This window comes from Lepidochelys kempii, chromosome 11 (genome assembly GCF_965140265.1).
Source record: "Lepidochelys kempii isolate rLepKem1 chromosome 11, rLepKem1.hap2, whole genome shotgun sequence".
Lineage (NCBI taxonomy): Eukaryota > Metazoa > Chordata > Testudines > Cheloniidae > Lepidochelys > Lepidochelys kempii.
Genome location: NC_133266.1, coordinates 38,755,005 through 38,768,342, shown reverse-complemented (window position 1 = coordinate 38,768,342; position 13,338 = coordinate 38,755,005). Strand labels below are relative to the sequence as shown.

The 13,338-nt window shown below is 39.0% G+C and overlaps 1 protein-coding gene across 1 annotated transcript; it reads right to left on the bottom strand.

Moving 5' to 3' along the window:
• Positions 1-2,297: 2,297 nt before the first annotated feature.
• On the bottom strand, positions 2,298-12,732 carry KLHL41 (kelch like family member 41). The gene is made up of 6 exons (XM_073304741.1): positions 11,623-12,732; positions 8,244-8,401; positions 8,048-8,155; positions 4,956-5,141; positions 3,727-3,873; positions 2,298-2,668 (listed from the first exon to the last, which is right to left on the bottom strand). Exons 1-6 carry the CDS (start codon positions 12,730-12,732, stop codon positions 2,557-2,559), a joined length of 1,821 nt encoding a protein of 606 aa, XP_073160842.1. The 3' UTR covers positions 2,298-2,556.
• Positions 12,733-13,338: the final 606 nt, after the last annotated feature.

Below are 13,338 nucleotides of genomic sequence, written 5' to 3'. Positions count from 1 at the left end.
ATTTGAGATAATATTAACACTTTAAAGTGTATTGTGCTAAACTGCACAAAGGCACTTTTAATGTGCAGTGTCCACGTGGGATTTAAGTGTGGAATAGTTAGTGCACTTTAAATTCACACTACCTATTTTAGACATACTTACCTGTGTAGACAAGCCCTGAATTATCAAGGCAATCCAGCGTACGGCTGGCAGCAAAGATCAATGTAAACAGATATTCCTAAAATTATAGGGCCAGTTCCTCAGATGGTGTAATTCCATTGGCTTAAACAAGGCTGTCAATTGACTTCAGCTGAGGAGCTGGCTGATACTGTGTGCTCTGGGGAAAACCGAAAAGGTGAGACCTGGGAATATACTTGTACAATGTCATCCTGGAATGCGTTTTTGTGCCTGTGCCTTTGAGACATGCTATATTATCTCCCCTGGAAGTATCTACATTCATAGTGGGTTTTTTTAATTTTTGTACAGTCCTGACATATTTGCTACAATCATATTGGATTAGATTAGTGGTGTTTCCTCATTCATGTGCCATAAAAATACCAGCTGTACTATATTTTAAAGAATATATAATGCTAAGTTATATTTTGGCCAAAGGCTGCATGAAATTTGTATAATTGCAATTTGATAAAAATTGAATATACAACCATCCAAAGCCACCAATACATTTTCTTTGCTGATTCCTAGCTGCATTTTAGTAAATATGTCCAAAATTAGCTCTATCCAGACCTCGCTTTCCCCTTTCAAATTGTGGGAAGCGTTGCATAGCAGACAGTTGTTGGTGCTCGCGAGGCTTGTTGCTTTTCACAGGTCTCTGGAGTGTTTAAAAAAAAAAAAATTATTCCAAGGGCTTGCTGACTCAGTCATGTGCATTTAGCATGGTCCTCTTCCCAGATGGGTGGTGCGCAGGAAGATATTTTGACACTTACCTTTGGAGATGTGATATTAGATCACATGCTGCAAAGATCAATGCGTTCCTCTTCACTGGAAGGAGAGTTGTGGTGTTGCGAAGCATGTACATAGTTACTGAAGCCAAAAAGGGCTGTGTGAATATACTGCTTCAACCTGCTGCCACTCCCCATGTTGTAAATAGCACAACTAAGTCCCTGCTGCCTGATGGAACTTCAGCTTGGTGGGGAGATGGGAGAAAGGAAAAGAAATTTTCAACACAGAATGAATTTCCTTTGATCTTTGTAGTGCAGCAAGAAAACTCATGCCTCTCCCCTTCCACATCTTATGATGCTTCTTAAACTCCCTTCAGTTTATCAATATCTTACTGAATACAGTCTCTCCAGAGCCCTATACGTGAAGTACCCTATTAGATAGATTAGTTGGGTGTGGATGTGATGAACAGGCTCACTAGGACTTTGGTCCCAGCCCCTCTTTGCAGGTTTCCTCCATTTGCACACCTGCACTCTCAACAGAAAAAGTCTAAGAGTTTATGATGCCAAGTCTCATAGCATTGTTTCTACAAAATGCCCTTTGTTGTTTTCTTCTCCTGCCTCCTCTAACATATGTAAGTTATTAAGGAATGTAGACTTTTTGTATGATGATGACTATGACTTACTGAGCAGCAGACATAACTAAACAAGCACCACTAAGACCGAGACTGCCAAGATATTTTTCATATCACTTTTTAAATAATTTTTCCTTACTACTATTTAGAAGCCCTAATTGAAATTCATTTCTTCACTGAAAATATTTCCCTTTGTCACAGGTACACGCCGAGGGTTTATCATTGGAGGGTTGTTCATGAGTGCTAGGATACGGGCCTTGAAAATGTCTTACAAAAACATTACGGAAGAATCTGCTTTATAAACAAGCCAAAAATCACAGCAAAGAAAAAAAAAATTACAAGGATTTTGCAACCAGAAGAAAAAGCAAAGCATGTCAAATTGTAGGGCTAATAACCTTGTAAACTTCTGTTTTCATGGCTCACAGAACCACTAGTACTGCATTAACTGAAGCATGTTTCCTAGGCCACATGATGTACCTTTGCCTTCAATAGGCTTATGCATATGTCAGATTCAATTACTCTCTTCTAAACGGTGCATATAAAATATGTTTGTAGATCTGGCAAGACAATGCAACTTTTGTGTATATGATTGGAGTGGAAAATAAAGCTGTATAAACAGCATGTCAATAGTAAGACAAATAGAACTAGCAGGTAACTAAAAATTAATTGGCTTTAGTGATGTCTCTCACATCTGTGGTGGGACTTCTTAAAACTTTTTCAAGATAAGTGCCCAACACTGTAAGCAGAACTCTGGTTAATTCAATGAGAATTTCACACATGAAAGGACTGAGTTTCACATGATATCTTCATTTATTCAAAACCAGTTCCAGTCAACGTCAATCAGAATTCTTTCTGATTCTAACCTTGAGCGAAAAGTTAGTTTTGGTTTATTATCTAAAAAAATTAGTAACCATTTAAAACACAGCTGCAGTCACAGTTTAAGGGACACTTAGCTATAAATCTCTGTACAGTTTGTTTTTCGCAACAAAAATAAAATTACCATAATCAGAACTCCCTCCTCATATTTAATTTCCTAGCCTTTTTGTTTACAGCTTTGATAGCTTGAATAGATTTAAACGTGTTGAAAGGCAGGAGGCTCCAGAGGCATAGCGAATCTCCTTCAACATGCCACACCATTCTTTCGTCTCGTCGTCATACCTGCAGTTAATAAAAATACTGTGAATACAAGTCCACTTCAATTTCTTAGCTCTTTGAGCATGACCTTTTCCCTCAGACACATGTATAAAATGGAAAATAATCCACAAGTAAAGAGCTCCCAGCAGCTTTTGTGTTAAACTGTTACTACATAAGAGCCCTTCTATCCTTCCAAATAGAATGTTAGGATGCTCCGATTCTTTCCTGCTCCCTTTGTCCCTTTAACTTATTATTGGCTAGGCACCTTGCAGCATGCTTCCCTCATCCCTGGAACAGTCTCCTGGTGCCTGTTCTCCAAGTATCCCCTCTCTCCCTCTTCCAATCATTTCTAAACTCATTTCTTCCCAGAATCCTTTCCACCTTCCCACCAATTGCTCCCCATGCCTTAAGTTACCAGAACAATTCTGGAGTTGCAGACTATATGGGATTTTTCACATATTTTAGCTAATTCAGATTCAAACTCTAGAATGTGTGTGAGACTCTCCTTAAGGGAGTTTGGTCTAGAAGTGTATATGTGAATTGCAACTCATCTATCTATTAGTGTATGTGAATGTAATAATAGGGATAATACTGTCCATTTTGCTGTCTCTTTCAGATCATCCTGCATCAGAGAACATAATGAGCTAGAAATTGTTTAAGCAACTTAAGAAAGAGGCTTGCAGCATTGTGTACAAAGTGACATTAGGGTACTTTAGCCAAAAAGTCAGAGTGTAACATGTATTTCACTGTATGGAGCTGAACAGACCCAGAAATACTGCACCCCACTTTCCTTTTTCTATACTTTGCTGTAGCCTGCAACTGGCGGGATGTGACTTAGAATGTACTGTTTACATTATTTCACCAGAAGGTGGAAGTATTCCCCAGGTCCAAGTCTCACATCCGTATTACTTCATAGCACACACAGATTGTGCTCGCCAGACACACTGGCAACCGGTCCCTTAAAGTGTATAAATAGTTCATTTATGAAATGAAAGGGTAATACTGATTTGACTTACTCCCTAGCTTCTATAAACCTCAAGGTGAATTTTCCATTTAGGAAATGTGATTACAATAGAACTTACTTCCATATGTCATTAACTTCATTGGGCGCAAATTCCTTGGACTCAAGTTGAACCATAGCAAAACCACCAATAGCATACAGAGATCCATTCAAGTTGACTAAACTGATAGAGCTTCTCTCCTGGGGGAATTCAGACATAACCTCCCACCTATACGTTATTATATTAAAAAAAAAAGGCAAATCAGTCAGACAATATTTAAGAAACATTCTGAACAGAACGAAAGAAGTATCTGAGATACCCCATGCTGACAACTATGGTTGGCAGAAACACAAGGGTTAAGGATTTGCCTTAGCAGGTGGGAAAGCCCATACCATACCAACACTGACATTCTGCTTCTCCATTCACCAGCATTAAGGCCAAAGTGTGCATGCTCAAGATCCTTTATGCAGGGAAGGTCCTCAATACTTCCTGCTGCAGCCTCCAAAGGGGGTGGGTGGGTGTGCACTTTCTGTTCACTCTGTTGATCCAGCATTAACATAATAGAGCAAGAAGAGTCAAGCTAATTAGCATTATGAGTTTTCCACTGCAACGTTACTCTCCCTTGGGCAGAATCATGGACGTAAAAACCTAAAACACTTGCACAGGTAAACCCTATCCAGCAGCAGTGTAAATGCAACAAGAATGTTATACTTTTCTGATAAGATAGGTTTAAATGCAGAATGAAAGTGTAAGAGAGCCATAAAAAATACTAAAGAAGGATGATAGATAAAATTACCTATATTCTGACTTGCTTTTGTCAAGCATTTGGGCAAAATGAAGAATTTCTACAGGAAAAGGTCACAGAGTAGAAGCTAAAGTCAAATATATTCTTCCCTACATGAGTAATTTTTTGGTAAAACTTCCACTTTTTATAGTATTAGTTTAATTCTAAATATGAGCTGGTCTGGGACAGAATATATTTAACTGGAAGTGTATCTGCTATGTAAAAGATCAGCATATTTTCTAATTTGACTTTATGGATTTTACAGTAATCTCATTACAATTATGACCTACCATAAATAGTGTAAGTAGTAATTAAGAGCATGGATTTGAAACTGAAAATCTGCTTGGAGTTTTTATATTAAATAGTAATTATTTGTGAAGCAAATAGTTTATCCTGAATTGTTTCCCCTGACCTTAACACGCACCTTTACCATTTTCCCCACAATAAAATTAATTAAAAATAAGGCAACTTAGTCACTAAAATTCCAATTAAAAATTGTTTAAAAATTGTCTGGATATGCACTCACTTATTTGTGGTGAGGTCAAAGGCTTCGACGGAGGCTGAAAGGCCTTCTTCAGTAACACCTCCTGCAATCACAATTTTGCCTTTATGGACAGCCACTCCAAACATTGAGCGAGCCACTTTCATGGGAGCCAGATCTCTCCAGTCTCCCTTCTTGGGATTGTATATAAATACCCTGTTAGTACATTTTCTGTGGGGAAAAAGAAAAACTCTAAGCATCTCTGGTAAATCCTTTGAATAGATAAGTTTAAAGAGACACCTCATTTAAGTGGATTTTCTGTGTAATGTATACTCAGTGAAAGAATGACACATAGAATCATAGAATATCAGGGTTGGAAGGGACCCCAGAAGGTCATCTAGTCCAACCCCCTGCTCAAAGCAGGACCAATTCCCAGTTAAATCATCCCAGCCAGGGCTTTGTCAAGCCTGACCTTAAAAACCTCTAAGGAAGGAGATTCTACCACCTCCCTAGGTAACGCATTCCAGTGTTTCACCACCCTGGAAGGAGATTCTACCACCTCCCTAGGTAACGCATTCCAGTGTTTCACCACCCTCTTAGTGAAAAAGTTTTTCCTAATATCCAATCTAAACCTCCCCCACTGCAACTTGAGACCATTACTCCTCGTTCTGTCATCTGCTACCATTGAGAACAGTCTAGAGCCATCCTCTTTGGAACCCCCTTTCAGGTAGTTGAAAGCAGCTATCAAATCCCCCCTCATTCTTCTCTTCTGCAGGCTAAACAATCCATAATCCCAGCTCCCTCAGCCTCTCCTCATAACTCATGTGTTCCAGTCCCCTAATCATTTTTGTTGCCCTTCGCTGGACTCTCTCCAATTTATCCACATCCTTCTTGAAGTGTGGGGCCCAAAACTGGACACAGTACTCCAGATGAGGCCTCACCAATGTCGAATAGAGGGGAACGATCACGTCCCTCGATCTGCTCGCTATGCCCCTACTTATACATCCCAAAATGCCATTGGCCTTCTTGGCAACAAGGGCACACTGCTGACTCATATCCAGCTTCTTGTCCACTGTCACCCCTAGGTCCTTTTCCGCAGAACTGCTGCCTAGCCATTCGGTCCCTAGTCTGTAGCTGTGCATTGGGTTCTTCCGTCCTAAGTGCAGGACCCTGCACTTATCCTTATTGAACCTCATCAGATTCCTTTTGGCCCAATCTTCCAATTGGTCTAGGTCCTTCTGTATCCTATCCCTGCCCTCCAGCGTATCTACCACTCCTCCCAGTTTAGTATCATCCGCAAATTTGCTGAGAGTGCAATCCACACCATCCTCCAGATCATTTATGAACACATACCTAGATCACAGTGTTCCTGCTCATCACACTTATTTCAGATATAGGTAAATGGCTAAACAAAGGTGGGTGGAGATAGAAAGAAGAGCTAGGCACTTTGGGTTTTTTAATACTAATATGTTAACTAGATCATCCTGATTGAATTTGCTCTTCCAAGTGCATATAGTGCTGTACAAGGACTTTTAATTCTTTTAGAAGTCAATACATACAAACACAATTCATTGAACTAACTACATGGTTTGATAAACCTCTGTCTGAGCCATGTTAATTATTATTCCTCCTTCTCCGCACCTGAGGTTCTCTCATTTCTAACTTAGACTGAATATTCCGTAGGGAGGGACAAGGCCTTTTGTATTTCTGTAAATCCCCATTCACATCCATAGCACTGGATATAAATGTTATGCTATTTACATAGTGCCATAATGTGTATGGTGCTTTACACACAAGAAAAAATGTCCCTGTTCCATATAGCTTGGTTAAGATGGCATGTGTTGAGGGATGGTAACAAAGAGAGGGGACTGAGCACAAGGATTACTGCAATAAGATCACACAGTTGCTTTAGTTGATTATATATAATCCTTACAATGTGTGCATTAACATGATACTGTCACTAAGCCTGGAAGACTACAGCTGATAGGAAGAAATGTGTATTTAAGGAGAGACTTGAGATGTAGAAATGGCAGATCAGGTCAGGATAAGAGGTTATTTGCTTAGGGGCTACAGTGTAGTTTAAGATAATCAAATAACTAACACTGTGGACTTTTATTCTTTTGCAGAATATTCTGTTTTGGAGAGATTTATCCACAAAATATGAGTACTGACGTACCCAGAGATAAAGCTGCAGGGGCAAGTCTACTGTCTGTGCACTAGACATTTTCAAAATGTAATTTATATACCATAGTTCCTTGATTACAAGAGTCAGGGTTTTCTCAAGCTATCTTCCATTGTAGTGGTTTTGTTGCATTAGTGTTTAATGTTGGAAAATTCTAACTCCTGTACACAATTTGATTCTTTATCCTGGTTTATAGGAAAAGTGAGAAGATTTGCTCATTGAGTTCTTGAGTTCCTCATTTTATATCCTGTACATGAAGAGCAAGCATTTCACTTCCAGTTTCTACTGGAATGGGAGGATCACTTTCACTCCAGGAGAATAAGACAGCAGCACCAAGTAGAGTGATGACCATGTCGTATAGTAGACAACCTGCTTTTAGAAATTAGCTAATTTCTGATTGTAGCAGACATCTCTGGCACTTGTCAAACAACCCTATCAGGGTGTCCCAAGTTATTTCTCAAGACTATGATGCTTTACATTGAGACACATCCTATTTCCACTCATGATCCTAGTTTCTTACTTTAATGAAATCATCATAGTATGTCTCTAAATACAGTGCTAACAAGGCTTTGCAATTTGGAATGATTAAAAACAGGAGTTTCAGTAGCTGGATAGAGTCATCAATGTGCTGCAAGTGTTTGTCGTGTATAATCTGACCAAGAAGCTAGGAATAAACTTTTTGTGAAGAACCCAATGAGAAACATTGAATCATGTATGCACAACAGAATATAGTATGACACAGAAACAAGAAAGCCAGCTAATCAAGCCAACTGGCCATAATAATAGGTATGTAGTACTTTATAATATCATGGATATTTTGTTCTAGATATCATAATGTGATTCCATGTACCAAAACTACAACCAGTTGCAAAAAAAAAGTGAGCTTTGATTGCTGAGTGTGAGGACACCCAACTAAACAATGCTACCAATTACCATGAAATTATTTCGTACTCACTTGTCATCAGTCTTTCCTCCAAGACAGTATATCATCCCATTGTATGAAATTGTTGCATGGCCATATACTTTGAGTGGAAGCTTTTTGGCCTCACTCCATTTTACTGCCCTGGAATTGGAAGATCATACTATTAAGGCAACTTAAATGAAAAAAGGGTTATTTTAAACATGCTCATAAACATAAACTGTCAACATACACAGGATCGTAGCACAATACCGAATCCAGAGATTCCTCTGTCTGAAGGTCCTTTCCTGCAATTACATACAGTTTGTTGTCCGACTCTCCCAGACCAAAAAGGCATCTGGCTGAAGGCAGTGGAGGAAGGCCTATCCATTCACCAGCAATGCTATCCAGCTGAAAGAACATCAAAATAGGAAATGTCAGGAAAGATGCATAGTAAAAGCCCACACAATGAAAACTGCTGTGTGAAATAGATTTAGATGCAGTAAGTGGATCAGTAATGCTCCACATTATATTTATTCTAACTGCCCATCCGCTGGATCAGCTGACGTGTGCCAACTCCCCTCCCCCCCCACAAGATAGTTACTGCCAACTTTTTCCACTCTATTCTCTCTCCAATACTCCTAGTCATTTTGTTTCTAGTTATTATTAATGTATGGCCTTGGCTCATCGTCCTGCACAGAGGGATCAGCAGAGGATTGCTGCCTATACCATATTAAGGGTGAGTCGAGTGAACCTGCACAGCACCCTGCCCCTAGCACCCAGGAGGCATTATGTCCCAAAGGGCATGCAGTTTCCTTCTAACTCTGCTGGAGCAATAAGTGCTCCTCCCATGGTTGTGCTTCAAAAGCTCTTAGGGTCTTCGTGTGCATACAGCAGAGTGAGGGTGAATTGTGACTTTTCTATAAGACTTAAAGGAACAAAAAAAAAAATCAAATACCCCCAAGGCTTGGTTTCTTAACAAACCAGTCTCCAGTCCCACTGGTCATATTACTGACTTCTCATGACACAGTCAGAAGATTTTGTTTCCATTCACTTTCACTGTGCTGTAAGCAGTCACAGAAGAGGAACAACAGGCAAACAGAGGAAAGACCGTGGGATGTTTTCAGAGACCTACCCTACATGAGATTGATTGATTTTTGTTTCTACCTATGTCCTTACATAACCCCCCCTCCCTGTAGTATCTGAGTACCTCCCCAGCAGTTAAGAATAGAAATCTCTCTTTTTCTTCCTTGCTTTCTAGCCTATAGACAATAGTGTGAGTAGTTTATAGTGGAATTTTTTGTTGGTATGTGAATGGATGTTTTGTGTGTCTGTGTGAGGTTTGTATTTAGCTCTGAGAGGTGAGGTGCATGGTTATTCTTGTCCCTGTGGAAATGAGTTCCATAGTCTAGGTCCAGCTCTGGTGAAACTTCTGGCTCCAAAACTCACTAGTTTCCCCAGTTGGTCAACAGTTTATTTGTTGCAGTGGAACTTGGGAATTAATGGACACAGATTCCTCAGGTAAAGGCCAGTTCAGGCAGATCTTTGCATATCAGGACAGAGGAACTCTTGCATCCTATTCATTATAGCCGATAACATAATCAGTGAATCAGCAATGTAACTGGTGTGGTGAATTTCCTTTTGTGTATAAGCTCTGATGGAGTAATGTACAATTAGAGACAAATTTATCGAGGGGCAGTAGCTTAGTTTTCTCCCACCTTGCCAGGCACTGGTAAGGCCAGTGAAGCAGAAGTGGTGGAGAAGCAGGGACTCATGAGGAATGGAAATGTTGTAGGTCTACTATGTTAAAACTTTGAAGGAAACAATCACCAAGCTGGTAGTGCAGAAGAGTAGAGATATTTTAGCAGTGAGCAACAGCAGCAACATTTAGGAGTAGCAAGGGGTGGGTGAATGGAATGGGGACAGGAGGGCAGCAGAAATTCAGGGCATGGATCAGGGAAATATGTAAAAAAGAGGATTCTGGAAATTACATCAATTACTAGCCTCACTCCTGTGGTGTGTGTCACTAAAAACCCCATGATGGAATTATAGCCTGATAATTCAGTTCTAATTCTAGATTAGATTTTCTGAAACCAATGTAACACTAGCACTGTAAGCAAATTTTTGTAGCAACTCTTGTACTTCATTGATTAGAGCTTTATGTCTATGTAAGGAAATGAAACAGTACTAATGTAATCTCTCTCTAGAAAACTAACTTTTCTTTCTAAAGATTGTAACCCCACTCATGACCTTAGTATCTGAACACGATATATTAATCCCTGAAACAGTTGCAATAATTGCAATAATTATTATAATATAATTATAATATATTATAATAATATTATAATTATATATTAGACTATATAATTATATATTATAATTAAATATTATATTATAATAATTATAATAATTGCAATAATTGCTATTTTCAATATCTGCCAATGACTTTAAAATTATATAACTTAGTATTGCCTTGTTGTACCATATGCTAACAAAGGATCCGATCTTGTACTCCTTAGGCTAATCGCCCACTGAAGTCAAGGATTTAGAAACAGAGCATACCATCCAATAAATCAAGAGATAGTTGAAATACCCAAGGGTACAGAATGTAGCTGTGTATCTAAAAACCCCAGGATAAGTTTGACATAAGCATACTCCTTGAGCTTTTTTGTGTGCTAATTTTACATCATCTGTGTCACTATAGTTAAGGCTCAGCCATAGTTTGTATTAACAAATCTTACATTTATATGGATTTAAATGTCCACATTCACTCTAGGCTGAAATATGGTATTTGGAGCATTATTACAGGCTGTTTGCCAATTTAAGAAGGTTGTATTTAAACTGACATATCTCAAATTACTTCAAGCTTTACAATTTTGGAAATCTGCCAGCCAGCAACATGGTAGGACACCTACTGATGGGTTTTTTTTGGAGGGGGGGAGAAAAGAGTTAAACTGGTTAGGACACTAAGGACCAGATTTTTAAAGGCATTTAGGAACCAAAAGATGCAGAAAGGCCCCTAGTGGGATTTTCAAAAGTGCCTAAGCACCTCTGATAGAAATCAATAGGAGTAAGAAATCTAGGCACTTTTGAAAATCCCACTAGGTGCATCTTTAAGTGCCTAAATACCTTTGAAAAATTGGCCTTAAGTGATTAAAACATGTTAACTAAACTTTAAGAACTTACCTAGGCCTTAATCCTGAATGACACAGAGAACATGCAATTCCCATGGGTTTCTGCACTGGATGCTCAGCACCTCTTAAGAATGGGCCCAAAATACAGATTTTAATAAAAGCTTTTGTTTTAATAGGAATCAGTTTAATATAGAAACCTGCCATTAAGGCATCTGTTAAAAGCCAAGCAAGTTGAGTGAAAGACAACATTTGTCCCTAATGGACTATGCTGTTCTGGGAGGAATTTCAAAGACTACAGCAACAAGTAAACTTTTATAGGAAAAATCATGTGACTGAAATTAATGAAATCAAACATTACCCTATTCGATATTTAGAGTTAAACCTAAATACTCTTCAGTAACTTGCAGAAAGTCTGTTTTTCATGTCATGCTAACACCAAACTGATGTTGAGGCTTATACCTGGAAAAAGCAGGACTGTAATGAATATGAGGCTTATACCTGGAAGAAGTAGGACTGTAAAGGCTGATCCTTGTTCTCCTCATCCACATACAGTCCTCCGACGACATAGACCTGATTTTGTTTGGTGACTATGCTGGAATGATTTCTGGGAATCTGTTCTGCCAGGGCTGCCAGGAAACATTCATTCTCTACAGGGTCATAAGCCACTGCAGCTGTGTCATTGACCAGAAGAATAAGGTCTTTGACAAACATACCATGTCTCGGAATGTCATTGAGGTATCCAGGGAGTAAATCTTCATCCCCTACATCACCATTTACTTCCCCTTCACCTGACTTTCCCTTGCTTACAGTAGGTTCAGGCAATTTTCCAGCAAAGGCATCCTTAATAACCTTGATTTTTTTCTGAAGATCTGAGTTGCTTTTGATTATATCATCCTTCTCAACATGCTCCTTGAAATATTTTTCTGCCATAAGACGAAAACGAATGCAGTCAAAAACTTCTCCCAGGCTCTTTATTTTGTTCTCTTTGTCTGTTCGGACCCATGTCATTACTGCTTCAAATACCACTTCTTCCTTTTCTACGTTTAAGCTGTCAGGTGAAATAACTGAGATGAGCTCATGGGGGGCAAGCTGCATGAAATCTTCTTCTTTGCAAATTTGCACAAAGTGGTCTGACACAAAGTCACGGGCAGACAATGCAAGTCTTGGGCAGTCAAGGAGGAGACCTAATCTAAGGATGGCTAGACAATTAGCAACAGCAAGTCTTTTCTGAAGATAGGATACACACACAGTGAATACAGAAGGGATCTGAAAGCGGCTGGCCAAAGCAAAAATATCTTGCACATTAGAGTCGTTGAGATCAATACTTGCAGAGTAAAGGTACTTGACAATCATATCCAGGACGCTAGGGTCCACGTTGTCGAGAACTACCTCCTTTTTTTTCTCTTCACTTTGCTCAGATAAGAAATACTCACGGAAATAAGGACTACAAGCAGATAGAATCAATCTGTGGCAAGGTAAGCTTTTATCACCAGCTTTTAGATAGCAATCAATGAACTTTTTCTCATCCAGGAGTTCCCTGAGGCCATCCTGAAGAAGCGTGGATTGGTAAAGGCGAAGCTCTTCAGTGAGTTCCCTTTGGGAATCCATTTTGTGAATAATATGGGTGTGTGGGAGGAAACTGAAAGCTTTAGCTGTTGTCAGCACTAAGGTCTGCCTGTAAAAAGGCAGATCAATGTGCTTTGCCCAGCCTGAAGTCTCTGTAATTTAATCCTTCCAACTAAATATAGGTACAGCCTCTTACAAGTTGGAATTTAGGCTGGATGGTGGTGTGGAAAGAAGAGTTGCTCTTGCAGCTGTCATAGATTGAAAGAAGCAACTGTTGCTTTTAGTCTCTAAGGGCAATCATTATGCATATTTAATCACTGAAACTTGCAGAGTAAGATATAATGCAATGTGAGTAAGGATGGCAGAATCTGGTCTTTAAGGAAATAGCTATGAATCAGATCTCAAATATAAACACATTACAGAATACTCTGAAATAAAAGTATTATCTGCAAAGGGTAAAGTTAGCAGCTATGATGTTATGTCTATTCACAGTGGATTCACAGAAAATGTTTTTTAAAGAGATTGCTTCACAAAAGTTGCCCAGTATGAATGTCTGGTACTTCATTATGAGTAAAATTCATTGTGATTCATTAGAGACAGATATTTTGTGCTAGGATGTTTTTTCATACTCACATATATCATATCTGA